Below are 27,228 nucleotides of genomic sequence, written 5' to 3' on the forward strand. Positions count from 1 at the left end.
TTGTTCTAATTTTGCAGTATGAAGACGCCATGTAGTAGCTACATCTGGTGGGTGCTTGGCTTGACTGGAGGCTCTAATTAACCTTGTCATTTAAAACCCACTGATATCTACAGGAAGTGAAATCATCACAGTGATTTCACGAATGCTCCCCCTCCCGCCACCATCCCAGCCCAACGCAGGGAGCGGTGCCTCCAATGTAACACCTTCAGCAGGAGTACTACATGTATGAGGTAATTGTTGTTTGGTCATGTGAGCCGCTGCAGCAGCTGTCAAATGTGATGATAGCAGGAGAATCCTCGGCACCGCCCCCTTCAGCTGATTGGACGGCTCGTAGTCGCCTAGGGACCATCAACCAAGAGATCAGCTTATAGAGGGAAGAGGTGGGCGGTTATGAAGATTAGTTTTAACAACACACGGAGATTGAAGAATAGAAACTATTGATGTTGTAAAACTTTACAGTAAAGCCTCTGACCTCTGTCTGACTTCTGACATCTCAAGTTTAGCAAACTGGTGTTGTTGTGCTACTGTGACTTGTGCTTATTTGCTGACTCTATTATTATTATTTTTTTCTTTCACACAATCAGTTTCTAGATATGAGACGTTTCCTGCCAAACTGTGACTTTGCTGATTATAAATGTAGATTGTGTTTTCACTTGACGATGGTATCTGGTTTATGTGGTTATATTTTACTGCTGTTCTGCTGCTGCACTGCCTCATCTCACATTTATAAAGTCAGAAATAAAACTAAAGATATGGTGTGAACATGGACTGCAACAGCGCTATCAAATGTGTGGTCTAAGCGAGACGAGCTCTTCAAAACAAACTTGTCTCTTGTTGCCTCTTAAACTTTTAAGATTAAGAAGTCTTTACCTGACTCTGGGATTCCCCTTTGCTTTCTCCAGGTCCTGACTCTTTAAATGCCCACAAAGCAGAGACAAAATATGGAGAGACAAGAAAATAGGCTGCACATGTGCCTGCTCACTCCTTTTCACTTCAAAAAGAGTCGCTCCTTATTAAGATGGCTACGGGCGCACTAATTCAAGGAGACAGCCCACACCTGGCCAACTACATCGCAGAGGTCAAATCTGTGTGCCTCCTTCACTCCTTTCATAAACACATGCCTCCTCCTGTGGCGTCTCCATCTGCAGCTCCCCGGTCCCATCTCACATATCGCTTATTCCGTCCATCCCACACACACACACACACACACACACACACACACACACACACACAGCAGGACAGTAAGGATGGATCGTCTATTCATCCTCGCAGCCACAAAGTCATGTGAAAAGCAAACAGAGAGAGAGGGAGACGCCTAAATTTAGATGCTGAATGTTGACTTAGACTTAAGTTACACCATTTCTAAACTGACAGGCTGGGCATATTCTTTCATTTTATTAACAAGTGTTCAGTGACACATGCATGTCTGGCCAACATATATCACTACTGTCTTTATTTAAAGATTTATTGATACTTTAAAGGAGGTTTAATGTAATTTTCTTCCATGGACATCCTACTGTGAAGCTTATAAGCCAATAAACTTTGTACCAGCCTTGGACTGAGAAAGATTCAGATGGTGTGTGTGTGTGGAAACTAATGGTAAGTTTGTCTCAAAAGCAGGATATTGTTTTATTTCCTGTAACACCCCTAACAGAAATCTAATGTTTGCACACAGGATCCTTCTAATGAAGCGTAAATGGCTAATTACTGTGTGATCCAGGCATTCACAGCAGGCGTACTGTACTTTATCCGGAGCCCCTTGGTTTTAAACCCAAGCCCCGCCTCTTCAGTAGGCTAAGCGCACCCACCTTATCCACCAGCGGCACAGTGCGCCAGGGAGCAAGAGCGCAGGCTGCACCGGGGAGCGGGCACGGTGGACATGCAGTACCGGCAGACTGCTTCTCCCATAAAACGCTTCCGATATTGGGTTTAAGGAGACAGCTTATTTGAAAACCGGCTTGGGCCGAGGGGATCTTATTCTTTCTGACAGTCGTACAAAAAAATAAAATTAAAAAAAAGGAACTCACTGACATTTGGAAGAACCTGATGGGTGGTGGGGAGGAGGGGAGAACGATGCAGTTCCAGCCCGACTCGGTGAGCCGCGCAGTCCGCCTCCGACGCTGGTGATGCCCGCCGTGCGAGGATCACCGCCCAGCAGCAACAGCAGCAAGAGGAGGAACAGGAGGAGGAGGAGGAGGTCGGGATAACAAGGGCGTCAGGGGCCGATGATGTCGTTGGGAAGGTCGGGATCATGGCAAACGGAACCGGTACTATCATGTTAAAATGCGTCGTGGTCGGAGACGGTGCGGTGGGTAAAACGTGTCTGCTGATGAGCTATGCCAATGACGCCTTTCCAGAGGAGTATGTACCCACGGTCTTTGATCATTATGCAGGTAGGAACACAGTTCTGCTGCTCGCCTTTCTGTCTTTATTATCTCATTATAGCGTGACATGCTGAACTGCTGCCGCTCTGTGCTCACTGATAATTGGCCACATGCGAATCTAACAGAAGAGAGATTTTAGAGACCCCCCACCCCACCCCACCCCACCACCCTTCCTCCAACTGCATTGCATCTGTTGCTATAACCAAAACCACTTGTTTGCCGTCTTCATAGCACAGAGGGGCTGGGACCCCCCCACTCACCAGCACTCCCCACCCTCACCCCTTGCTTCCTCCTCTAAACTGCTCTTTGTCATTTCCTTACAGTGAGCGTCAACGTCGGAGGAAAGCAGTACTTGTTGGGACTGTATGACACAGCTGGTCAGGTAAAGTTTATTTTTTCCTCTGGCTCTGTGCCAAGCACGTCAAGGACACGCACACACGCTCCAGCTCTATCTCGGTCTCCCCATGTGCTCCTGGGACCAATAACTATCCAACAGTGCCTTCGAAACGCCCACAGGCTTCATATTCAGGCCAGACACTAAGCTGCAACAGGTGATGGGTTTCGCACATGGCTTTAACTGCCAGAGTGTGCTGTGGCATGGACAGTGATGGTAGCGAAGGGGTTTCAATAGTTCTATTATGTGGAGAACAGGGCTCCTATGTCCAGTAGTGATGTCACAGGTTTGTTAATAGGGCTGCTTAATGCTTGGGCCTTTTCTTTACAATGTGCCATTCAGTGGGCAAGAGTTAAAACTGTAATACACACACACACACACACACACACACACACACACACACACACACACACACACACACAAAATAATGTTTCCACTCAGCAGAAGAGCCAGTGTACACACAGATGGAGGAAGCTACGTGAAACACACGGCACACAGAAGCTCACTGAGGTGTGTTTATGGGAAAGACCCTCCATTATTTGTTTTTAGTGTAAAAGTTATCATTTGGTTTTTATGACGGTTTCGGTTTGATGTGAACAGCTAAGCGACAGCAGCTAAACAGGAAGCAGTTAGCACATCAACTCTTTACATATTAGTTATGTCAAAATTTGGTGCTTCCATCTTTGGGATTTGACTGTTTGCTTGTTTTCTTAGTCGTATTTCACACTATGACTGGATACGTATGCAAAGTCTTCATCAGTGTTTTTCATTATTGATTATAGGAGATAGTTATCAGCAGATTAGCTGAAAATGAAAATCAAGAACTGAAAAAGAATTATATTCAAACACAATCTGTCTACAGAAACATTTGCAGGTTGGATGCCTGTCTGAAATGTACTGACAGTGTAGTTTGGAGACTACATGAACCTGTGTGCTAATGAAGCTACTCAGAGTCAGGTGTTCCAGTAAAGGTGATGGGAGGCGTTGGGTTGGAAAAAAGCTGAAAAAGGCTCCAAGAAGAATTTCTAAAGGCCACATTGGCAGGTACTACCAACCTCAAACTAAGCAAAAATTGTGCCTTTGAAACTAAAATAATATTTGTTATTCACTGGGAACTATTAGACCGTTCCCAAAAGACTAATCAACAACTAATCAACCAGTTTTAACTGCTAAACGACTTGTCATTTGCTGGCTTTACCAGGAAGTTTGCAGTGGACTTTTATTTTTTAAGTAGTTTCACAGTGAACTTTGACTGTTTGTTCTAACAGATTGCCATTTACATTTTCTGGAGAAATTATGCTTCGTCGATGGTAACTTGCAGACTCTACCTTACAGATTTAGGTGGCCCATCTACCTGCAGAGAGCATCTCTTGTCAAACGGGGGCAGTCAAAAATATGTCGTACAGCCGCTCTGTGGGCTGCTCTTGTGCTTTTGTCGGTCCATCAGTCAGCCACTGAAAAGAGCAAAGTTATAAACAGACAAAGAGCTGACGTCAACCTGAGTGTTTAAAAACAACACTGTCGCTGTCTGCACTTTTCCTGCTGCTTCTCCTGTTCCCGACGAACTCCGCCGCTCCGTCTCTTTTCCGGCCCGCCTGTCGGCCGGTCAGCATTTGCTTGACACGCAGCATTATCCACATCGCGTACTGTGCAGTTGGGTTTTTGGAAGAACTCACAGGAGCACATTTGTGGTGGTTGAAATTCCCCCAAATATCTCCTCAGGTGGGCACAGCCACAGTAGCTTAACTTAAGCCTAGTTTAGTTGCCCAGTGCCTCATCTTTGGTAACATGTTCTTTTATTTTTGTTGTTCAGTGACGTTAGTGTTTGTTAGTGGTCCACTGATCCAACTTTTTCCTCCTCCGATTCAGTACAGATACCTTGGTTTAGAGTATCTGCTGATACACTGTTACATTAATAAGCATTTGATGATCTCTGCACCCTTAATAATGAGATTTGACACTTAAGTATATATGGTTCAGTATGGTTTGATGACAATTAGTGTGGGTTCTGGAATATTCCAAGGGTAGCCCTAGTAAATAATAATGTAGGCATTTATTGAATTGGTAAGAAAATAAAGCACAATAGGCTCAAAATACAACAAAGAAAAAAAATATATCAACGTTATTCATCTTTATTGAATTGGACAAGGATTAGGCTTTCAGTGTGAGTCCACCTCCTTCCTACATGCACTCATGTCACGTTTGGAGCTGACAAACAGGTTAAGAGAATATTAATGAAGTTGGTGACCAAGTGTTGTTTTATCCCAAGTGCAGTAAAACCTTCCAAATAAGTGTTTTACAAACTGTGACAACAGTGAGAGTGAGCAAGTGATGTCATCATCATCTCTGGTTTTTTTAGTTGTGCCAACTAACATGACTGCAGTTTCTCTTTAAACTAAAAACTTTTCCAAAAATATAAATGAAATCTTTTGATGTAACTACAGTGAAATACCTCGAAATACCTCCACACTGCTGAAAATGTGAAAGTCTACACCATGACTACTATAAATTCTGTTACTTGCTTTGGTGGTGTTTCCCTCAAGAATCGAGAATCAATTCCTGAAAGCAAGATGTAACTGAAAGCACCAGGTCTTGCTTTAATCATTGTTCATGAATCCGGTTTATGAAAAACCCTGAATAACAAAAACAGTCACTCAACCAACCAGGAGCCAAAATAGCAGATTGCCTAACATTTGAAATAGGCTACTTTGGATGTGCAGTAACATGAGCATGGTGGAGGGAGCATCGTGAGTTAGGCTTTCTTTGCTACCTCAGAGTCTGGATGCCTCACAGTCATTTCGAGAATAAGGATTTAATAATTGTGCCATAAAATTTTAAAGAACAGTGTCAGGGTAGCAGTTAATGTCCTGAATCTTTGGAAAGGTTTGGTGAAAATACAAGATGACAACTGCACGAGTAAATCATCAAGCACAAAAAAATAAGGAAAGTAATGTTTTTAGGATTTACAGAGTCAGTTTTATGACATTACCTAATTAGGATGCCCTGGCATGACCTAGGGAGAGCTGTCCAGTCAAGACATCTAAGCAGTACTGATGAACTCGAAACAGTTTGTTAGCTCTAAAATTCCCCCATCATTGTGAAAGTCTTATTAGCAGCAACAGGAAATGTCTGATCGAGGTTCTCCAAATCGCTAAATTCATGAGATCACTTTCTTTTTCTATAGTCTGCACTTTGGACAGTGTTATTAGCTTAGTCAGATCATGTTTGTGAGTCAGATGACAATCATTATGTGTAATGCACTCAGAAATCCCAATAATTTCAAATGGCAAAAGCTCTGAATGGGCCTCTCTCGTATCATTTCAGGCATTTCTATGGCTAAAGCAAAGGACTAAAGGCACCCTGTAGATTTTAAACCTCCAGTAGTGCTTTAAAGCAAGAGTTTAATCAGTGTGTAACAGATTGGTTTATTTTGTGCATGTGCAAGAACCAGAAGCATGTGGACAACTGCATAGACCTTCCTGTGTAGGGTATGTCTCGTTCATGCTCATAAACAGTTGGCAGCTCAGAATAACCTAGCAATAGTTCAACAGCTGAGCAGTAGAAGAAGCAGCCATGCTTACTGTATATTGCACAACTCATAATACTCAAACACTGGCTGTGCAAATGAGGAGGAAGGAAATGGATTCAGCACTTCTGTAGACACAAGACTAACACACAGTGTGTTTTGGTGAGAAAAACTGAATCCACTCAACTATGATTTTCTTGCAATAAGGCCTTCTGGTCTAACTTCAGCTGCACTGCAGGACAGCGAACAGTCAGTCACCCAAGGTTAACCTCCCCCTACTTACAGCAACCTAAAACTACACTCTTGTCAGAAGCTGAATAGTTATTAACACTTTCGTCGTGACCTGTTCCGACGTGATCCATGCAGCAGAGAGACAAATGCAAAGCTCAGAAAGGTCAGCTTTGGCATATTTAGCTGGTTTCCTTCACAAACCCTGATTTACACATAAATCTGTGAGTGGGAAAAGATCGCAGACAGCCTCCATTTTTCTTCCCTGTCTTAAACAGCTACCTGTGGCTGCGCTATAATTTTCCCCCAAGAAAACAGATGGTAGAAGTGTTACTACTCACTTGTGAAAAGAGGAACACAACCTTTTGTCTATTCTGGCGTGTTTGATAGTGTGTGTGTGTGTGTGTGTGTGTGTGTGTGTGTGTGTCAGAGGAGGGTTTGTTTTCAGCTGATTCAGAGTGTCTCTGAAATGGAGAAGTTCTCCCAGATGTCTGCTGTGGGCGCCGCCGGCCTCCCAGAGTAGAGTTACTGCTCTTGAAAATGTGCCCCCGCCACCCCTCACGTTTCTCCCGTGCCTCCGCCCCCGACTCGGCTGACCTCTTTATGTGGAGCACAAGGCCAGCTGGTAATGTTTATAGCTTCAGCGTCGGATCAAAGACTCGATGCCCCCAAAGAGAGGAAAGGGGGAGGAAAATAGTGTGTGTGAGACAGAAAGAGGAAGAGAGAGAGACAGATGCGGGAGGCTAATCAAATGTGTGGGGGGTGGGGGTGAAATAGCTTTGGTTAAATTCAGACGCCTCGGTTTCGTTTTCCTTTCCATTTCTCTCTTGTCGATGTAAAACTCGCCCTTCATTACGTCCACCTCTGTCCTGCGCTACACGTGTTCAGTTGGCTTCGATCTCTCTGCAATATTTATATTCCTGGCATTGGCTGAAGCTCCCATAATGCTTCGCTAATTCCCAACGCCTATCAGCAACCTTACGTACGCATTGGGGTCGGCGGTCGCGACTCTGTGCTGTCACGTCGGTGTCACATGTCACTCAGTGCCACATAATCACAGCTCGGCTCTGAGCCCAGTGCCGCTGCGCCGCGTCTGTTGTTGATATTGCTTCCCTGCCAGCTATTGTCTGCGTCTCTACTCCAAGCTCTGCCTATTGAATTATTCCATATGGAAGGTCTGTGAAGTCTGTTTCGCTGCAATGTGTCGAGGGAGCAGAGGGGAAAGTCTTTACTTATTCATTCATTCATTCATTCATTCTCCTGCTGCTGCTGCACTCAAGAAAATCTAGCACCACTGGCGAGGAGGAGCAGGAGGAAACAGGAAGTGGATGCTAAGTGCACTAGAGCCAATGGAAACGACTTTTAAGGACAGGAGCTCAGGAGCTGCGACCCCGAGGGATCCGGGTCTTACTACGCTATTGACTTCCGCTTTGTTGTTGGATTGTTGCTGATTTGCTCAGCATGTCAGATGCACTCTTTACTCAGCTGCACTTCCTGTAAACACTTTTAAACTTCCTGTCCAGGCTTTGGGTACAGTCTGATGAGTCTTTTTTGACTCAGCAACCCAAGGTGACCTAGTGACCCAATAGGGGTGAAAGGATGACAGGTGGGGATGCGGGTGGGGTTTGGAAGAGGGGAAACTGGTTTTACTCAGCCGTGAGCCGGTCACCAGCCAGCTGCTCCAACATAGAGTAACAGGAGTACTGTAGGCACGCCTCAGAAAGAGATTTTACACTTCAGAACAACTCTAGTGCTATTCTCTTGAATGGAGTCAACTAATTTACACACTGACTTACGATTGTGAGTGATTAATCAGTCAGTTTGCAACTAATGGATTCTCTTTTTAATAAAATATCAGAATAGTGAAAAAAATTAATAATAATTTGAGTAAATAAACCTTTGATTTTATATATTTCAGGTGAATTATGCTCATAATTGTTGCTTCACATCTATGAGGGCAAACGATGTGCGATTATTAATAAAACTTGGAGCTGTAGTGATGATGTATACTTTTAAAATGTAGAAAATATCAGCTGATACTGTCTGCCAAAGGCCTCGCAACTCCGCCCTAGATTCTGGCTGACATCCAGAGGATAGAAATTAGAATTTGAGCCAATAAACTTTTGTTAAATTGTTTTCTTAAGCTGTTGGTCCGGTTTTAGTTTTTCTTTATATCTTAAAATTGTGTTAATTTGTCATGAATCAAGTAATAAATCAGATCTGCTTGACAGATGTTCTATTGTACTATATATAGTACTATGTTACTATTTCCAAAGTATACCCTGCTGTTAAAAAATGTTTTAAAAAAATTCCCTATCCTTCCGAAACGACTGGTTTAATACTGGAAACCAGATACAAGCTGATTGCAAAGCTACTCACTGTGGAAAAACATGCAGCTGAAAACAGTAATCGGTTTTAAAAGTTCCCTCTGGTGGTGCATTTACGTACTTGGGAGAAATAACCTTCATGATTTGAGAGCTAGTGGACGCCAACAACCTGCTTAATTGGAAAAGCTATTATATTCACATCAGCGTTCTCACATCTGCTCACTTTTTATCTTCGGGGTTTGGAAGATGCAAATCAAATCTCGCTGCGGTACAGCTCATGACTGTGTGGTACTTTGCTAAAGCCTCCGTGTGTTATTTTGCTGTGTTAGCTTGCAGTAGTATGTGTGCAGAAAATTACAAATTTACACTGTGAAGAAGACCAATGTAGGATCAGGAGCTGTAATCTTATGGTTTTAAATGAGAAGGACTCAGCAGCTGTGCAGAAGCACACTTTAGTTTTCTGAATATGATTTGATATGATTTTTAAGTGACACCCCCAATGCCTGCTTGTGGTTTTCAGAGAGGAGTTGTATCTGGGCCCCAGTCAGCCCGGTAGCTCTTACAAATATGGTCCCGTCAGTAACGGCACCGTGGGCCGCAGACCCACCCTTATTGAACCGGAGCGTCTGAAGGACTTTGGTGTGGAAGAACTTCTCAACGGTGATGTGAAAGTCCACGAAACCAAAGTAGTGATGGCTCCTGAGGTTGTCCTCATGGACCCCCCCAAAACCAGGCGAGTCAGCGAGTTCAGGATGATCCCGAGACCTCCTGCCCAGTACCTCCGCTTCGAGGACATCAGCGCGGCAGCCTTCAGGATCCAGTCAGGGATGCAGAAGACGCCTTGCACGGTACACTAACACAGAATAAGTGCAGGAGAACGTGCAATAAAGGTGACCTTTGACCTTTGTTTGGGAGCTGACATCACTTCCTTCAGTTTAGACAGAAGTTTAATTTGACAGGACAGCAGCCAGGCATCACATATCTAAGGAAGATTGCTGTAAAAGGACCACAAGAGGGTGAACTAATATCAGAACTACTCTGAATGGGATGCAGATTTTTGCTCATGGAAAAACTGAACAAAGCATTCATGGTCTGTGTTACTTTGATACATTTTAAATAGATGATTTTATGTTAGAATTAAGTTGTGCAGAGCTTTTTTGTACCAGGTTCTAAACATGTTTGTTTTTGCTTAAAAATGGGAAAGTTTAACATTTGGGTTTTTAGGGATTCATTTTAGAGTATGCCTTAAGTTAAATGTGATCTGACAACAGTGTAATGCTATCTGAGTGCAAACTGGATACACAGAAGTGTCAGAATTGATGTAAATTGATGGAGTGATGAAGGCAGAGTCGCTCTAGAAGAAGGCCTTGTCACTTGTCACCCACCTTGAACCACCTCTCTCCGTCTCAGTAGTCACCAGGAAAAAACAAACAAACAAAAAACTCCGATATGTGCTTTTGCTTTCCCCGAATAATCCCCCCCAGAAGTAGAGTTACATTTTTAGGTTAGGTGGGTTTAGTTTCAGTTAGTCTCTAGAGTGGGTTTGGGTCCTTGGACGTTATACTTTTGCTGATTCAAGACCCTCCCATTAGTTTCAAATCAGGAGTGCCATGTCCCTCTTTTATAATGTCTCTGCACATCTCTGCATTTTCACTGTGCGTGGTTGTGTGTCACTGCTAATAACCACAAAACGCACAAAGAAAAACTCTTTTAATTGAGGCTTGCTTTGACATAACTACTGTTGATGAAACTGTTAGCGGAACAGGTGATAATAACTAAAGATCACCCAAAGGTGAAGCCCTCGTGGGGACATCATCGCTAATAATGCACTGCAGCTTTTAGCCAACTTAGGAGGAGCCCTCATATCTGCTTCATACTTTATATTGCATTATGCCCACCAAGTGCGAAGCAGATTGGATTAACGGCTGTTGGCAAAAAGCAAAGAGCAGGCAGAGACTCCTGGAGCTGGATGAGCACCAGCGTTTAGGTGAATTCATGCAAAAATAACATAAAAATTGAACATGACTCGGGGCAAAGACCATGGATTTCATACGTCAGGAGTAATTATATGAAGTGAAAACTATTTCAGCATGCATGTGAGCACCTGAGTGGTTTTTGCTGCTGGAGCTCTTGAAATATGCTGCTTCTTTTGTGTGCTCAGTACTCCAGATTGTCCAAACAGTATGGGATGGAGATCTACCTGAAGAAGGAGCACCTGCACTACACCGGCTCTGTGAAGGAGAGAGGAGTGCTGTACCTGCTCACCTCCCTCACGCAGGTACATTGGGGCGGGGGAGCTGAAAAAGGCGCTGTGCGTGCATATTTGTTGCATGTGATTATATGTCAGGCGTGTGTTTCTGTGCTTGCAGCAGCAGCAGAGGATGGGTGTGATCGTGGCCACTGACTGTAACTTCTCCATGGCCGTGGCGCACCACGCGGTGGAGCTGAAGATCCCGGTGTTTGTCATCATGCCGTCAAGTTGCTCCTCGCCCCGCCTCAGGATCTACAGAGACTACAGCGCCATGGTTATCTCCTACGGCAGCACCGGCCGCGATTCCCAGAACCACGCCTGCCATCTGGCCAGAGAGAATGGATACCTCTACCTGGAAGAGTCAGTCTAACATTCATATTAGGACTTGGAATGAGAGTTTCTGTGTCTGTGCAGTACTAACTGATGTTTTAGTATCTTAACATAAGGCTGCTCTTCCTCTCTTTGCTGCTGAGCAGAGATGAAAATGCAGCGTACCTGGCAGGACTGGGCACTGTGGGCATGGAGATCTTTGACCAAGATGGCGGCGCATGAACAACGCGAGGCTCAGTGTCTCTCCAGAATCTGCTATTTAGCGGTTTTTTATCTACTTTTAACCGGATTATTCATCCAGAATTGCTGTGCGTTGCTGACCTACAGCAGACAAGAGCTTCTGGACATCTGGACTCATAACTCCAACAGTTTTATCGCCGATCTCCGACTCATCCCAGAGATCTCCAGAACACCGGAGGCTGCCCACTCTCCCCTGCCGGGCGGAAGTGCATGCAGACGGCGCCGAGAACATAAACAAAGGCGAGGTAGGCGCGGAGGGCTACGGGCTAAGCTAAAGCTAACACCACATCGGCTGCCTTTACCCAGTATTTTCCTCGCCAATGTCCGTTCTCTGGCAAACAAAATGGATGAGATACGGCTCTCCATCACTAACAACAGACGGATTATGGACTCAAATGTCATGTTTTTCACCGAAACATGGTTGAACAACAGCTGCCCGGACAATGCTATCGAGTTAGCAGGACGCCACACACACCGAGCCGACAGGCTAGCAGATGACTCCGGCAAGACCAGAGGTGGAGGTTTGTGCATTTATATTAACAATGCTTGGTGCATGAACTCCACTACTACTGAGAGTCACTGCTCACCTAATGCGGAGTTTTTAATGGTTAAATGCAGACCTTATTATCTCCCCAGAGAACTCACTTCGATCATACTCACTGCAGTATATATCCCCCCCGACGCTAATGCTAGGTTGGCCATGAAAGAACTTTCTGCAGCCATTAACAAACACCAGGATAAACACCCCAAGGCTGCTTTTATTGTTGCTGGCGACTTCAACCACACCAACTTAAAGACAGTCCTCCCCAGATTCCACCAACATGTCTCCTGCCACACCAGAGGAGACAAGACTTTAGACCATGTTTATTCCAACTTGGCTGGAGCCTACAAAGCAACACCCCTCCCCCACACTGGACAATCGGACCATCTCTCCCTGTTCCTCACACCTAGGTATTCACCACTCATCCAACGTGTGAAACCTACTGTGAGGACAATTAAAGTGTGGCCAGAGGGGACAGACGCAGTGCTCCAGGACAGATTTAAAAACACAGACTGGAATATGTTCACCAACACAGACCTGGGCCAGTACGCCTCATCTGTACTGGATTACATCTCCGAAACCACAGACAGTGTCACCACCCAGAAACGGATCACCATGTACCCCAACCAGAAGCCTTGGATGAACCGGGATGTTCGTCTCCTCCTAAAGGCCCGCAACACTGCTTTTAGGTCAGGAGATGCACACGCCTACAGTACAGCCAGGGCTAATCTAAAGAAGGGCATCAAAAAAGCCAAACACCACTACAAAAAGAAGGTAGAAGAACACTTCTCCAACTCCAACCCCCGACGCATGTGGCAAGGACTCCAGACCATTACAGACTACAGGACCATCAAACCCTCCCCCGCATCCTCTGATGTCTCCTTCCTCAACGAGCTCAACAACTTTTATGCTCGTTTTGAGCGAGGGAACCCCACGACCACAACCAAAACAGACACGACGCCAGACCACCAACCTCTGACTCTCTCCCCCACCGATGTAGGAGCGGTGCTGAGCAGGATCAATGTCCACAAGGCTGCAGGTCCTGATGGTATCCCCGGGCGTGTTCTCAGAGCGTGTTCTGGGGAGCTTGCAGGAGTCCTGACAGACATATTCAACCTGTCCTTGGCCCACGCTGTGGTACCGGCCTGCTTCAAAACCACCTCCATCGTCCCGATACCCAAAAACTCCAAACCCATCTAGCCTCAATGACTACCACCCAGTAGCACTCACCCCCATCATCACTAAGTGCTTAGAGCAGCTGGTCTTAGCACACTTCAAAACCTGTCTCCCCCCCACCCTGGACCCCCACCAATTTGCATACCGCCAGAACAGGAGCACAGAGGATGCAGTCTCCATCGCACTGCACTCTGTCCTCTCACACCTGGACAACAACAACACCTACGCCAGAATGCTGTTTTTAGACTTCAGTTCAGCATTCAATACAATCCACCCCTCACAACTCATCAGGAAACTGACAGACCTGGGCATCAGTTCCCTCATCTGCAAATGGTTACTGGACTTCCTGACCAACCGCCCTCAACATGTCCGACTGGATAACCGCTGCTCATCAACAATCACAATGAACACCGGTGTACCACAAGGCTGTGTGATGAGCCCTTTCCTCTACTCCCTCTTCACCCACGACTGCAGACCTGCTGATGGTTCTAACACCATCATTAAGTTTGCAGATGACACCACGGTGATTGGCCTCATCAGCGACAACGATGAGACTGCCTACAGGGAGGAGGTGGATCGTCTGGCTGAGTGGTGCGACACAAACAACCTGCTGCTTAACACCGAGAAGACCAAGGAGCTCATCGTGGACTACAGGAGGAATGCTGACCCACATCCACCCATCCACATTAAGGGGACGGCTGTGGAGCATGTGAGCAGCTTCAAGTTCCTGGGAGTCCACATCTCCGAGGATCTCACCTGGACAACCAACTGCTCCAAGCTGGTCAAGAAGGCTCACCAGCGCCTCTTCTTCTTGAGGACTCTGAGGAAGAACCACCTGTCCTCAGACATCCTGGTGAACTTCTACCGCTGCACCATCGAGAGCATCCTGACCAACTGTATAACAGTCTGGTACGGGAACTGCTCTGCCTCGGACCGGAAGGCGTTGCAGAGGGTCGTGAAAACTGCCCAGCGCATTGCCGGAGCACCACTTCCTGCCATAAAGGACATCTACAGGAAGTGGTGTCTGAAAAGGGCTGGGAAAATCATCAGAGACCCCAGTCACCCATCACATGGACTCTTCACCCTCCTGCCCTCTGGGAGGCGCTACAGGAGCCTCCGGACTAAGACCACCAGGTACCGGAACAGCTTCTTCCCCACAGCTGTCAGACTCCTGAACTCTGCCTCATGACATCTGACCCACGTTAAACTCATGGACTGAACATACACACACCCACAACCACTAGCACTTTATCACTATCACAATTATCCTAACTGCACTACTGTATAGTTCTGTGTGAATATCATTCTGTACATATGATAATTTTTAATCCTACAACTGTTTATAACTTGCATAGTTCACATTTCTGTATAACTGTATATCTCAGATTTCTGTATAGTTTTTATTTCATATTTATATCCTGTTCATAGCCTGTACATAGCTTGTACTCACTACAGCCTGTACATACTTATAGTTATAGAATATTCATAACATACTTCACACCGTGTACATTATAACATACCATAATAGACCCATTTCTGTAATATACTTACACATCTATATTATTGCTAATATATATTGTAATATATCTATATCACGGCTAAAGCACTTCTGGATGGATGCAAACTGCATTTCGTTGCCCTGTACCTGTGACATGTGCAATGACAATAAAGTTGAATTCTATTCTATTCTATGAACAGGTGCCCAAACTGGAGGCAGTGGTCATTCCTGCTGCAGGACAGTATGGTCTACTGGCTGGCACCGCTGCAGCCATCAAACACCTCGACTCTCGCATTCTTGTCATAGTAAGCAGACATTGAGAAGCTGGAGTTTCATATCTTCACATCTTCACTGTATGCTCATTGCTTGTCCCATCTCATATCACTGGTTACAGATCATATAGTAGATCTACATCCTTACTTTTTATTGCACAATTGCTTCTAGCTCCCTCGTATTGACACAAGTGCGTTTTTCATTCTGCACGGGTTACGAAACAAGGCGACTGTATTTGAAGTGGTTTCCCTTGTTCCTCCATCTGCCCACAGCTGAACCTCTGAGAGCTGCCGTGCTGTTTGCACTGAAGGCACAGAACAGCCCTCTTGCTCTATTTTCAGCTATAAAGAAATATCCTGGTACAGCTTGTGTTGCGAAGCTTTCAAGCAAATATATTACCACATTTGACCCAGTAGTGAAAACCTATATATTATGCAACACTGAGGCTGATTAGGGCTCCCAGTCAGTACAGAGATGGTCCTGTTTCAATATTCATACAACAGTTTCACATTTATAATTAATACTGTGTATACCATTTTATAATATATTCATATATTCACAGTAGGAAAAGTGGTGCGCATGCAAAATATAAGGCACTGCAAAATAAGTGCTAGTCTGTTTTTGTTATATAGTCCAGTAATATTGTTCAGAATGAGGATGAACTGCCGTAAGATCACTTAGTGATGCCTTTGTGAAACTACCTATGAACACATGTCTGCACAATTAGCATTAACATTCAGTCCTGATTAGCCTGTCAGGTTGCCTGTATGTTAAATATGGATAGCAAACATGGTAAACACTACCATGCTCAATGTTAGCATGTCAGTATCATTTGAACATGCTAATGCTAACATTTAGCTCAAACTGCGACTGTGCTTCAGTGGCCCTGTTAGCACTGTTGGCTCACAGGAAGGGGTTCCCGGGTTCAAAACAGTGCAGATTGTCTGTTTTTTCTCCACCATCCAAAAACTCAGTTCCAAAAATGCTAGCTTGATCTTGACTATGTCAATCCAGGACACTGTGCAAAAGCGATCTCAACAGTTTTACTCCACAGTGAAATGCAGGTTAGAAATCATCATCATCAACACTTGAGAACAATAACTAACTCACCTTTCTTCAACAGGGAGTTGAACCAGAAGATTTCCCTTTGCTGCTACAATCTCTGAAAACGAACGGTCCAATCAAAGACATGCACAGCAACCCCAATAAGAAACTTTATGGAGGTAAACTCATTTCTTGTTCTGCTGAAGTCACGTACCACACCTTCCCCTCATGAAGGGGAAGATAGTAAAAAAAAAAAAGAAGATTATGTGCACATTATTTATTGTTAGAAACTCCTTTTTACTTTTTCCTCCTGCAATAAAGGAGCTTGATCATCTGTCTCTCCTCAGATCTTATGGAGCATTCACTTGGTGTTAACACCTTTCAGCTGGCACAGAAACTGGTGGACAAAGTCATCACTGTCAGGTACTGCACGTCCACATCACATTTATAGAATTAAACTTTTGTGGTTTTTAAAATATCTGACTTCACTGTACAGATGTATTATTACTCCCAGAACACAAATACCTCTTTTACACTGACGTGGTGCTCGTGCAGAGCTAGATTTGCCTTGGTGCTGGCTCAGTCCTTTAGGCTTCACACCAAAAAGGCTGTTAACCTTTCTGCTGGAAACCCTGTGGTTCTACATTAGGCACAAGCACACATCAATGGAAAAAGGCATGAAAGAGACTGCTGTTCAAGTGTGTTAGGAGAGAGAAAAACACCAAGCAGCGTTGGAGACACAGTGGACCAGAGCCATTGTCGACAGGAGATTGCCTAGGGTTCAGAATTTCAACAAATAATCACAAGAAGTGCATCTGGTGTGAACACAATCACATTTAATTTCGTCTGGTTATGGACTGGCTCTGAAGATTCAGGTGTGAATCACCTCAAATGATAGGTCCATCATCTTGTCAGTTATATCTTTATGGATGTTGGGGCCCATGTCGAAGTCTAATTTTGGTAATCGGATATCAAAGGAGTGCATTTTTCTTTCCTTTTCTTACAGTGAGGAAGACTCTCTGGTGGCAATGCTGCGGTTTCAGGAGTTCGAACGCTCCACTGTGGACACAGAGGGAGCCATGGGATTGGCTGCCATTTTGGCCGGACAGCTACCAGAACTAAAAGGCAAAAAGTGGGTCAAGTGTATTAATTTCACAGTTTCCTACCTGAACCATGTAATTTCTCTTCACTCATTGACCTTCTAGTTTTCAAACAGTGCAAATTCCCAATAAAAAAGAAACATATATATATATATACCTACATGTATTTTAAATATAGTCCTAACTCTGAGGGCTCAAATGTTTTCCTTAACGCCTGAAAAGCTCACATTCTGGCAACATAACAATGTCAGCAGTGCTAATCCTTTTGGCTGCAGATAAACTAAGCCTTCCTCTGTGTCTGCTGCAGGGTGGCTGTGGTGGTGAGCAGCGCTAACATGGAGCTGGAAGTGGTGAGGCAGTGCATGGACCGAGCTTTGGTGTTGGACAACCGGATCAGTAAGTTCTCAGTGCAGCTGGGAGAGTGGCCAGGAGACATGGCTAAGCTGCTGGATGTTCTGACCAGAGAGGACGTCAGGTAGAGTAGGAACGTATTCGGACTTAATCGGTTTTGTTTTTAACGTTGCCCTGTGCCACCTTTAGTTTATTCATTCCTTCGCCTCTTTTGTCTTTTTCCTCCCAGGTTGTTGGACGTCTGCCATCGTAGACACAGCGATAAGTCAGAGCTCTTCAAGGCAAAGGTAGGCGACTAATCTGTCCTCTTCACTTCATTCTGTTTCCTCCTCCTCTCCAATCCGCTCATCCACTTTTCCTTTATTGCCGTGGAACTCTTGGCTTGGAGTTGGCGGGAATTAAAAGACCAAAAATACAAATACATATTTAAAAGATATAAAAAAGTAGCATTGCTCAGTTCACTACCCACCTACAGCTTTACTTGGTCTGGTACAACCATTAGCCAATTTTGGCTGTTGTTTTAGCAAGTTACAAACACAGTGTTGCTATGCAACAGTCAAGTTATGACGTAACTTGACTGTAAAATGACTATAAATCTTGGGCCATCTTAGCTTTTTTAAATAATGGATTTGTTTTATTCTCCTTCGTTTCTAAAGCTCAGGGATGGAGCAGACTTATCATGTAATCTCCTGGCTCTGCATTCTTACCCCCACAGTCTCCACTGACAATTTGTACTGCTTATTCAGAACTAGTGTCAGGAGGTGAAAGGTGTTGCATAATGCAACAAGCAAACCTCTCACTGCCCTAATTCTAGAGTGTGTGTGTGAGACAGAGAGTGACGTAAGAAGACTAACTGTATGTGTGTGTGTTGACAGGTGGAGTGTGTGGTGGAAACCAGGGATAAGATGCAGAGCGCTCATCTGCGCAAGACGCTGAGCGAGCGCTACCCCTCTATATGCTGGCTGGACCGGTGATCACAGCGAAATCCTGAACACAAAACTAGACTGACTGAAAACAGATTCCTGCCATCGGGATAACACATGCAAACCATTCCTGCAACACACACACACTCTTATGATATGCAAGCTCTGTTATATGAGACTCATTAAGAGAATGCTTGGTCAGCAAACCTAAGTGTAAACAGAAAAGCCTTGAGATTATAGTGCAAATCTACATGTTCCTTCTATTACTAATGCTGCTTTTGTTCTTCTTCATCATGGCACCTTAAATATACTGTGAAGCGGTTAAACTGCATCCCAGTAGATGATGCTAATTCTAACTGAATGCTATGGCGGATTCACACTATTTTTATAGTGGTTCCCAACTTGGGCCATTTAATGGGTTAACATTGGGCTGGCACAGAATAAAGTATTTTTCTGTGTTTTCAATTACTGTAGGGCCAAGATTTTTCTTCATTTACTCTTATTATATAAGCTTTTTATGTAATCTTCAAGTGATTAAATAAATCTGTAACAGTGGATAAAGCTTTTTTTCCCCAGTTGTTGGTAAAGCATATAAGCTAATTACAATTAAAATGTGTCCCTATAGAGAAACAGTTCTGCAAAAAAAAATTATTTGAGTTCTGTGAGTGTGTGTCGAGCCCTCTGGGTCTTCATTAATGGCTGTCATGGGTGGCCAACTTGTGGCTCCGCCCCCTGGCAGAACCTGGATCAGTCTGCATTAGCTAAAGGGTGGAGTGTGACTTCTGTAGCACACGTACAGCTTCCTAGAGTATCACTATATAAGGTCTATTTTTCATTGAATGTTCTTTTTAAAATGCTGTAAATATTTCTGTATTTGTTCTGTCCACAGTGGCAGTTTCAACCCTCCTAAAACCGTTCTCCAAATAAAACTCCAGACAAATGAACCGTAACCGTGTTTTCACATTTGTGAAGTTTATATGCAAAGTAGGGGACTAGCTAGACTAGACAACTAGCTTGAGTTTTTCTTCATTGCTGGTCTACTTTCACCAAAAGTATAAGTAACACAGGATTTAAAAATAAGTAGTGTCTGCACTGTCCAACTGACCAATGTCTGGACAAAGCTCTAGTTGAGACTGGGCCATTTAAGACAAGCTAATGCTCTTAAGTTTGTAAGCAGAGGACATTGTGACCCCGTGCTACTGCTTTAGCCTGATTTGGCCCACGTCACACACTGCTTTAGCCCACGTCATACACAAACACCTTCTTGTCAGAAGAGATACATTCAGAGCTGTGATTGATGAGTCCAAGGTTTCCCGAAACGGCTAAAGCTCCTAGCCAGGAAACGATAACTTCTTACATTAACAGTGATTGTTACTTTGCTAATTGGGCTACATAATTAACATAACTAGATAAGCTACATAATCTACATACAATCATTTAAGTAAGTGTTTAATTAAACATCTGACCCAGACATAGGGGGGTTACAAGCCAGTGTACTCCTAGTGCTAGTACCAGACTTGGCTAAATGGGGAGGGCTCCACCAGGAAGGGCATGTGGTATAAAATGTTGGCCAAATCAAAGGATTCTGGTGGAAATTGTACTACTGTTGGCCAAAGACAAATAAATAGCATCTTAAGGGGTAGCCAGAGAGGAGGAAAGGCAAGAGTGTGGTGGTTTAAATATATGACTGGTAAAGAGGGCGATGATATGATGGAGAGAAGAAAGGCAGATATATTGGATGGAAGAGAAGCAAAACTAGGAGCAGTGGAGGTTGATTGAAGCCGTTCTAACATAGTGTAGGTAGGAAGAGAAATGGAGTTGGGGTAATTTTGAAGGGAGAGTGTGTGACTAGTGATTGTGAGTTCAAAGCTGGAAATCAAAGGGGTGATGTTGAATGTTGTCAGTGTGTATGCACAAGTTGGCTGTCAGAAGATAAAAGAGAATTTTTGAGATGAATGAAGGGGTAGAGAGTGTCCCCAGGGGGAGATGAGTGATTAGAGCAGATTACAGGGGACATGGAGGTGAAGGGAGCAGAGGTGATGAAGAAGTGTTGCGTAGATATGGTGTTAAGGAGAGAAATGCAGAAGGACATGACAGTGGATTTTACAAAAAGGATGGGAAGAGATGTTGTGAATACGTACTTCAAGAAGACAAAGGAACAAACACACAGGTACACACAGTTATATCTTCCTGCACTCTTTCAGACTGCAAGAGCTGCAATCTGGAACAGATAGGCAACTGGAAGGTGGTGACAAGGGAGAACATAGCAGCATCAGATGGCAGTCTATAGGAAACCTTTGGAACTTGGTAAATCAAGTCGATTAGAGCATGTCTGCACTTGAAAATATGGCTGACCTGGTAATCTTAGTACAGATTTTACAGGAAGATTTCTGGGACTCCAGTGGATGGGGTCTTGTACTTTGCGTCTGTCATTACATTCCCAGTGTTTGTTTTTTTTTAATTAATCAGCAAATTAAAATCTTGTATAAGAAGACACCAGCGCATCAGTCTCTGGTTTGAGTTTTTCATCTGAAATGGATTATGTTCAGTGAATACTTGAATTGGTTGTGACCTAGACTTAATGTAGATTTCACAGTTCTGCAAGGCAAGGACTTCCTTTTCAATAGTGCTACAGTTGAGCTGTTTGTGAACTTCTTGGAAAAGTAGCAGATGGGATGATCTATACCCTGCTTTGATTCCCGTGAAAGGACAGTTGAAAGGAAGTGCAAAATTGGGCGCTACACAGTAATTACACAATAATGCTCTAGCAGATTCAAAGCATCCAGACAAAGTTCTTCATTGAGCTAAATGACGGGCGATCGTGGCTCAAGAGTTGGGAGTTCGCCTTGTAATCGGAAGGTTGCCGGTTCGATCCCCGGCTTGGACAGTCTCGTTCGTTGTGTCCTTGGGCAAGACACTTCACCCATTGCCTACTGATGGTGGTCAGAGGGCCCGGTGGCGCCAGTGTCCGGCAGCCTCGCCTCTGTCAGTGCGCCCCAGGGTGGCTGTGGCTACAATGTAGCTTGCCATCACCAGTGTGTGAATGTGTGTGTGAATGGGTGGATGACAGGTTGTGTAAGCGCTTTGGGGTCCTTAGGGACTAGAAAGCGCTATACAAATACAGGCCATTTTACCATTTACCATTTAAATACTCCCATGGGAGGGTTAGTTAGCTCATAGAGAATCCTGGATCAGGCAGACTATATCATCCCAAGCAGATTCAGACAGATGGGACAGGATGAACTAAATTATCTAATACCCAACAATGAGAATTTTTTAACTGAGCACCAAACTCAAACATCTTTTTAAATCAGCCCATCATCAGAGGGTTTATATTAAGCAATCGCACACAGTGATAGTGGAGCAGCCGGGCTTTCTTGGAAAGTAACATTTCAACATGTTCATATGGCAGATCCTAGTTATTTGGATTACATAACTTACTAGGCAGGATCCAGCAAACTGTGCTTGCAAGCTGGACCAAAAAGTGTTCTCACCGGTTTAAAGAGTCCTGAAAACAGTCTTTTTGTCATAATGGGCCTTCATCTTAGACTGAGCATGGTTTTCCTTTGGCTAACTGATGGTCATAATGGAGTTTCTTTCAGAAACTGCTGACTTGGGGGGGCACCAACAACCTTTCTTAGGCAGGTTCTCTCACAGTAGACGGCACACTCTCTACCAAACCAAAGGCAAAACTTGCACCACATGGTTTGAAGTGTCTGAGTCTTTCTATAGATAATTGTGACTCTAAATGGTAACGGTTGGATTCATCTCGAACACTTTTCACATGAAAGATGAGCCTTGGTCAGTTTAAGGAACTTTTGGTAAAGGTGGGGGGGGAAAAAAAAAAAAAAAAAAAAAGTTATAGCCTCTGGGAATCTTGTCACGATGTGTGTTTACATGTGGATTTAGTTTTGGGTAAAGGATCCACAAAATCCAGTCTTACTCTGTAGCAAAGTTTTGAGACTCAAGTATATAGTTGGGGCTGATCAGGTGACCCTGAACCCTGTCATGTTGCTATAGTTTCAGACTGCTGCAGAACATCATGCAGGTCATTGAGGATACCCTATGTTCATTAAATTTTTGTCTTGAGACTTCTGTTAAGTTCTTCCTTCCCATTGTTACCCAATACCTGCCCATTTAATTGCAGTTTTCTCTGGACTACTGAAAGGCACGTACCTCACAGTATAAAGCACCTTGAGGGCTGTTTTGATTTGCCACTACATAAATAAATCTGAATTGAAGAAAGCGGTGAGACCACTTCATTCATCTCAAATCACACAAATGCTATTAAAAAAAAAAAGAAAAAAATAAAGAAAACACCCCACAGTGGATTCAGTTGAGTCATCCTTTATTTTGTAGTGTCAACATTAAGACTATGAATCACAGCACTTTAATCTGAGAAAGGCAAATTTGACAGCAGCTCCCCTCTTTATTTAATCCAAGAGCACTTTTGAGGGTGATGGCAAAAATACCATCTGTAGCAAACGTGTCAGGCATCCTGTTCATCCGAGCAGCTGAGAAAAAAGGGAAAACCCTCAAAAACCAACCCACCTGTACTGCACCACGTAGGCTGAATGTAAACACCTTTAGGTAATCTGTTCTAAAATTTGTTCCATGTACTGCACTCAAATTCATCAAGAGAACACTCATATTTAAATAACCCTTATCCCTAGTTATCATCATCAAGACAAACTTTAAAATATATTATTTCTGAAAAGGTAGCACCGTTCTCCCTCAAATCTAGAAAATATGGAATGAAACAGTGATCTCTATTACAAAATATCTTTAATTCCTGTAAACTATGTAAGAAAATTTCTAGCATTTCTATCAAAGATATGTCTTTGGAATTCTATTAAAAGAAACACTATTAAAGAAAAGGCTCAAGAGTATTGCTCCATTTCATGCTCTCCAGCAGGATCTTATAATCAAAGTGAACAGTGGAAGAAGTTGAGGCCCCAAGAAGGGCTCTCTAGACCCAGATGTGTTGTTCTGTAGGCTTCTCCTGGTAAGGTCAGTCCTGCTTGGAACGCTCTGGGTCGTACTTAATTAGCAGGTGGAGGGAGGCGAAGCCGAACAGAAAGGTCTGGATAAACCAAAGGCACCGAGTGGACATGTCCTTGATGCCTTTGTTACTGCAGGAAAAAGTTAACATTGTATGTTTAGGAAATAGATTCATCATGTGCGCAATGGTTGTCAAACCCTTAAACAGAAAATTATGCACAATTTGAATCCAGATGGCCATTTTTTTTTTTTTTTTTAAATTAAAAATGTACATGTTGACATGAAATTTGGCAAAAAAAAAAAAAATTAGATTGCAGCACCACCTAGTGGATGTTAAGGTTCCTGCATTGTTACCTGCACAACTTCAGTGCAACCAGGGCCTCAGAAAGATGAATAGCACAGGTCAACCACCATCTGAAATGGGGGGGGGGGAAAGGTTCAACTCTCCAGTGATAACATTTCAAACTAGGATAATGCACATGCTTCCAAAAAGGGGGGAAAACCCCACAAGTTAACAGTGAGGACTTTTCTGGTCTGAAAACAAGTTTTCCCCTCGTGCTGTTCTAATCACCGAGTGCTGATAAGCTTAAATTGATCAGTCGTTTCAGATTTCAAACCACCAGTGACTCGATGATGGCTTCCAGCTGCCTTGCCTTTGAACAGACCGACTTAGCAGCTGAGTCACGTGACCGAAACCACAACAATACATTAAGCTCTGATTGCCGTCCACAGCATGAGCATCAATTTGCAACCTATGAATGTGGTGTCAACGATCCACATGTGCAGGGCGTGTGTGGCATGCGTGTGCCGGTTGGGGGGGGTTGGGCGTGGTTGGGCGTGGTGATTTGCACATCATTAGAAAAATGTATATTTAGATCTCCTAAAGTGATTGGCTTGCATTACAAAAGCTATAATGAGCAAACCTCATTACCAGAATTCTTTGTTTGGATGTTTGCAGGCTTCACAGTGCTGCATTACTTACCCTTTGTACAGTAGATCAGGATGGTTATATGCAAGGTTTTTGGAGAAGGTACCAAATGGACCAAGGAGCTCAAATGGGACTACATCTGGTGCAAACACTGTGCACTGGAACCAGAAAGAAGGAGTTTAAAAACACCATATACAAAAAACAAAACTCCCTTCTAATTTTTTGAAGGGCAATATCTTTAAATAAGCAATTATTCTGAAGGTCTTTTGAAGTTTTTTCCCTGCTCAAAAAAGACCTTTGGAATGTCCTTCAAGTCCAGAGAACTATTCCCAAAGACTACTTAAAGAAATCACATGAAAGCTTGCCCGAGAGAGTTCAAAATGTGAAGACGACAGTTAAGCTTTGTTTTTGCCCTATAAACTGCATTTCCATGTATGTCTGCACGTTTAAGTAAACTGCCATACTTCGGCCCAGTGTTATAAAAAATTAAAGAAATAAGTTTAAAGGATGGGTGGCTCAAGACTTCTGCTCAGTACTGTGTGAGAACTTTAGTTTATTCAAAGACTGTCTGTGTTTCTAATGACTGTATGATATATACTCATTTCATGGCATGCATATGACCACAGCAAGTCGTATTTTTTCCTGCTGAAAGTCCCCTCCATGGTCCCCATATTAACAAGAGTTGCCAACATCAGACACTCTCAGTGCTCACAGGCAATGACTTGCTGTTTTAATGAGAAGACCCCACAGTGGCAATAATGAAGTGTATCATTTTATTTTCCTGCTGTGGAAGGGTGCTATGAATGACTCTTTCCAGCAGTTTAGATCATGACTGTAGCCGATTTATGCACTACAAAGTGCAGCCTTGTGCAAAATGCCGTAAAACATGTCACAGTTTTAGATGAAAATCAGTTCTGTTCACTGTGTTTGGCTGTTTGAGTTATACCAAAGGAAACCAAGTGTAGGCATCATTGTGGTCTCCGATCCAATTACTGATCTTCTACACAATATAATCTTTAGCTTCCAACTAACTGTTAATTCATTTAATGATAATTATTCATGAAAAACATTTCTTTTAAAGACATGAGCTGACAAATAGAACACACTGCTGCCATTGTCCATTTCTTCCCACCTCTGACCTGTCAGGCTGACTGTGGCTCTGGCCACAAAAACAACACAGATATTGCTGGAACCCACTTTGGATGTCCACAAAATACCCTCAACAGCAAGCCTTGTTTCTTGAACTAGAATTGATTATAGATAAATCAACCTTGGGATATTTTGATTTGGTGGCCCCAAGGTGCAAAATACACCATTTCAGAAGTCATGGATATGGGAACAGTGACACTGTCAAAGGCACAAAAAAAGCACTTCAGAGTAGGTAGCCACAACATTCCTGTCATTTACCTTAATAAACAAACCTGGCAACAGGTTGATAACATTTCCTCTGTTTAACAGTAACACTCCCAAATTTTAAACCAATTTTAGAAGGTTTCATTAAAAAGTAATTTCAGCACAGTGGAACTTATTTAAATTGGCGTATTTTTAGTTCTGAACCGTTGGCACCTTAGGGCCACCGTACTGTTTGTACATTTAAACGGTTATGCTCCCATCTACCCCAGTTTGAGTCATTTCTCCTTAATGGCAATACTTTGGAAAGCAGGCATGAATGCTTTGGGGTCACTTTGCCATATTTTCTTGACCAAACAAAAGGTTAATTAGCTACAAGCTAACCCCAACACGTATAAACCAGCCCACCTGTTAGCTTAAGCGCCCCGTACGTGACAGCTCAGTGTTCACCGAGCACTACCGCGGGCAGCCTTAATGAAAGAAAGCTAACGTAGCTAATTTGAACTGAGTTTTGAATCAGCTACTAGTGTTAACCCGTACAGTGGACTTTGAGCTGTTTGTTTGACCTGTGTCACACCGAGAACTGAATGAACCTCGATAACATTAGCTTTTACATAGACACCCTTGGCAATGACTCCATACACTAACCTGCCGATATTTATACATTTTCCCCATTTAAAAATTAAGTAACAATCGACAACAGGGAGGACTAAACTCTCCCCGAGCCCCGAGTAATTTTCAGAAAAATAAAATTACCCGGAGGACATATTGTGCAACACAACTCCACGGGCTCCGCGAGCAGTTATAAATGAGAGAAAAAAGACTGACGGTAATAATATCTCAGTTGTACCACAGTACAGCTGATTTAACGAACTTACAGCGAAATATATCAGCGCCACTGACAGGGTGACCATCCAGAAGAGACGTGTTCTCTGAAAATAATCGCGTCCATCACTTGTAGCCATCGCTGCTGCTGCTGCCGCTGCTGCTTGTTGTCCCGTACAAATATGACCGTGCAATTAAACCCGGATATTTAAACCGTCCGGGCAGGTTTTTTTCTTTTTTCTTTTTCCCTTTTTTTTTTTTTTTTTTTTTTTTTTTGATTATTACACAAATGGGAAATTTTTTACTGAAATAATGACAATTATCGCTTTACTTTTAAAAATGTTTTTTTTTCTTTAATTAATTTAAGTCGACAGGATAGTTTCATTAATCAGCGGACTGTCCACCCGGTAGCCCAGGTCATTTCCTTTGGTTTGAGGTTTGAGCAGCCACTTTGAGCAGTGATGTTATGTTAAAGTGATGTTAAGTTAAAGTAGGAATAGGTTGAGGGGGAGCTCTCACACTCAGACACCAGGCGGCA

At 43.4% G+C, this 27,228-nt stretch overlaps 2 protein-coding genes across 5 annotated transcripts; one reads left to right on the forward strand and one right to left on the reverse strand.

Moving 5' to 3' along the window:
* The first annotated feature begins 1,801 nt into the window (after positions 1-1,801).
* On the forward strand, positions 1,802-19,536 carry LOC109204781 (rac-like GTP-binding protein ARAC6). 4 transcript variants are annotated; one of them, XM_025897559.1, is made up of 8 exons: positions 1,802-2,393; positions 2,708-2,766; positions 16,292-16,391; positions 16,560-16,635; positions 17,219-17,344; positions 17,620-17,787; positions 17,893-17,950; positions 18,539-19,536. In XM_025897559.1, exons 1-8 carry the CDS (start codon positions 2,252-2,254, stop codon positions 18,635-18,637), a joined length of 828 nt encoding a protein of 275 aa, XP_025753344.1. In that variant the 5' UTR covers positions 1,802-2,251; the 3' UTR covers positions 18,638-19,536. The 4 variants fall into 4 exon arrangements, with proteins under 4 accessions (XP_025753344.1, XP_025753345.1, XP_019222053.1 ...); XM_025897560.1 differs by lacking the exons at positions 16,292-16,391; positions 16,560-16,635; positions 17,219-17,344; ... (1 more) ...; positions 17,893-17,950; positions 18,539-19,536 and adding exons at positions 9,380-9,707; positions 11,021-11,137; positions 11,229-11,470; positions 15,096-15,200; positions 15,381-16,283 and having other exon boundaries at positions 2,251-2,393; XM_025897561.1 differs by lacking the exons at positions 1,802-2,393; positions 2,708-2,766 and adding an exon at positions 12,141-12,201.
* A 3,381-nt stretch (positions 19,537-22,917) lies between these two features.
* LOC109204782 (transmembrane protein 254) lies at positions 22,918-26,898 on the reverse strand. The gene is made up of 4 exons (XM_019366511.2): positions 26,744-26,898; positions 24,570-24,673; positions 23,942-24,001; positions 22,918-23,718 (listed from the first exon to the last, which is right to left on the reverse strand). The coding sequence occupies exons 1-4, from the start codon at positions 26,828-26,830 to the stop codon at positions 23,598-23,600; spliced, it is 372 nt and encodes a 123-aa protein (XP_019222056.1). The 5' UTR covers positions 26,831-26,898; the 3' UTR covers positions 22,918-23,597.
* Positions 26,899-27,228: the final 330 nt, after the last annotated feature.

This window comes from Oreochromis niloticus, linkage group LG13, assembly GCF_001858045.2.
Source record: "Oreochromis niloticus isolate F11D_XX linkage group LG13, O_niloticus_UMD_NMBU, whole genome shotgun sequence".
Lineage (NCBI taxonomy): Eukaryota > Metazoa > Chordata > Actinopteri > Cichliformes > Cichlidae > Oreochromis > Oreochromis niloticus.

Bases quoted from the DNA above. Each gene is read 5' to 3' on its own strand.
- LOC109204781 (XM_025897559.1), top strand. From the start codon at position 2,252: ATGGCAAACGGAACCGGTACTATCATGTTAAAATGCGTCGTGGTCGGA. The intron at 16,636-17,218 runs GTACTGCACGTC...CTTTTCTTACAG, and splicing joins GACAAAGTCATCACTGTCAG to TGAGGAAGACTCTCTGGTGG. The intron at 17,788-17,892 runs GTAGAGTAGGAA...TTTTCCTCCCAG, and splicing joins CTGACCAGAGAGGACGTCAG to GTTGTTGGACGTCTGCCATC.
- LOC109204782 (XM_019366511.2), bottom strand. From the start codon at position 26,830: ATGGCTACAAGTGATGGACGCGATTATTTTCAGAGAACACGTCTCTTC. The intron at 24,674-26,743 runs GTAAGTTCGTTA...TTCTGGTTCCAG, and splicing joins TGGCGCTGATATATTTCGCT to TGCACAGTGTTTGCACCAGA. The intron at 23,719-23,941 runs GTAACAATGCAG...TTTTTCCTGCAG, and splicing joins GTTGCACTGAAGTTGTGCAG to TAACAAAGGCATCAAGGACA.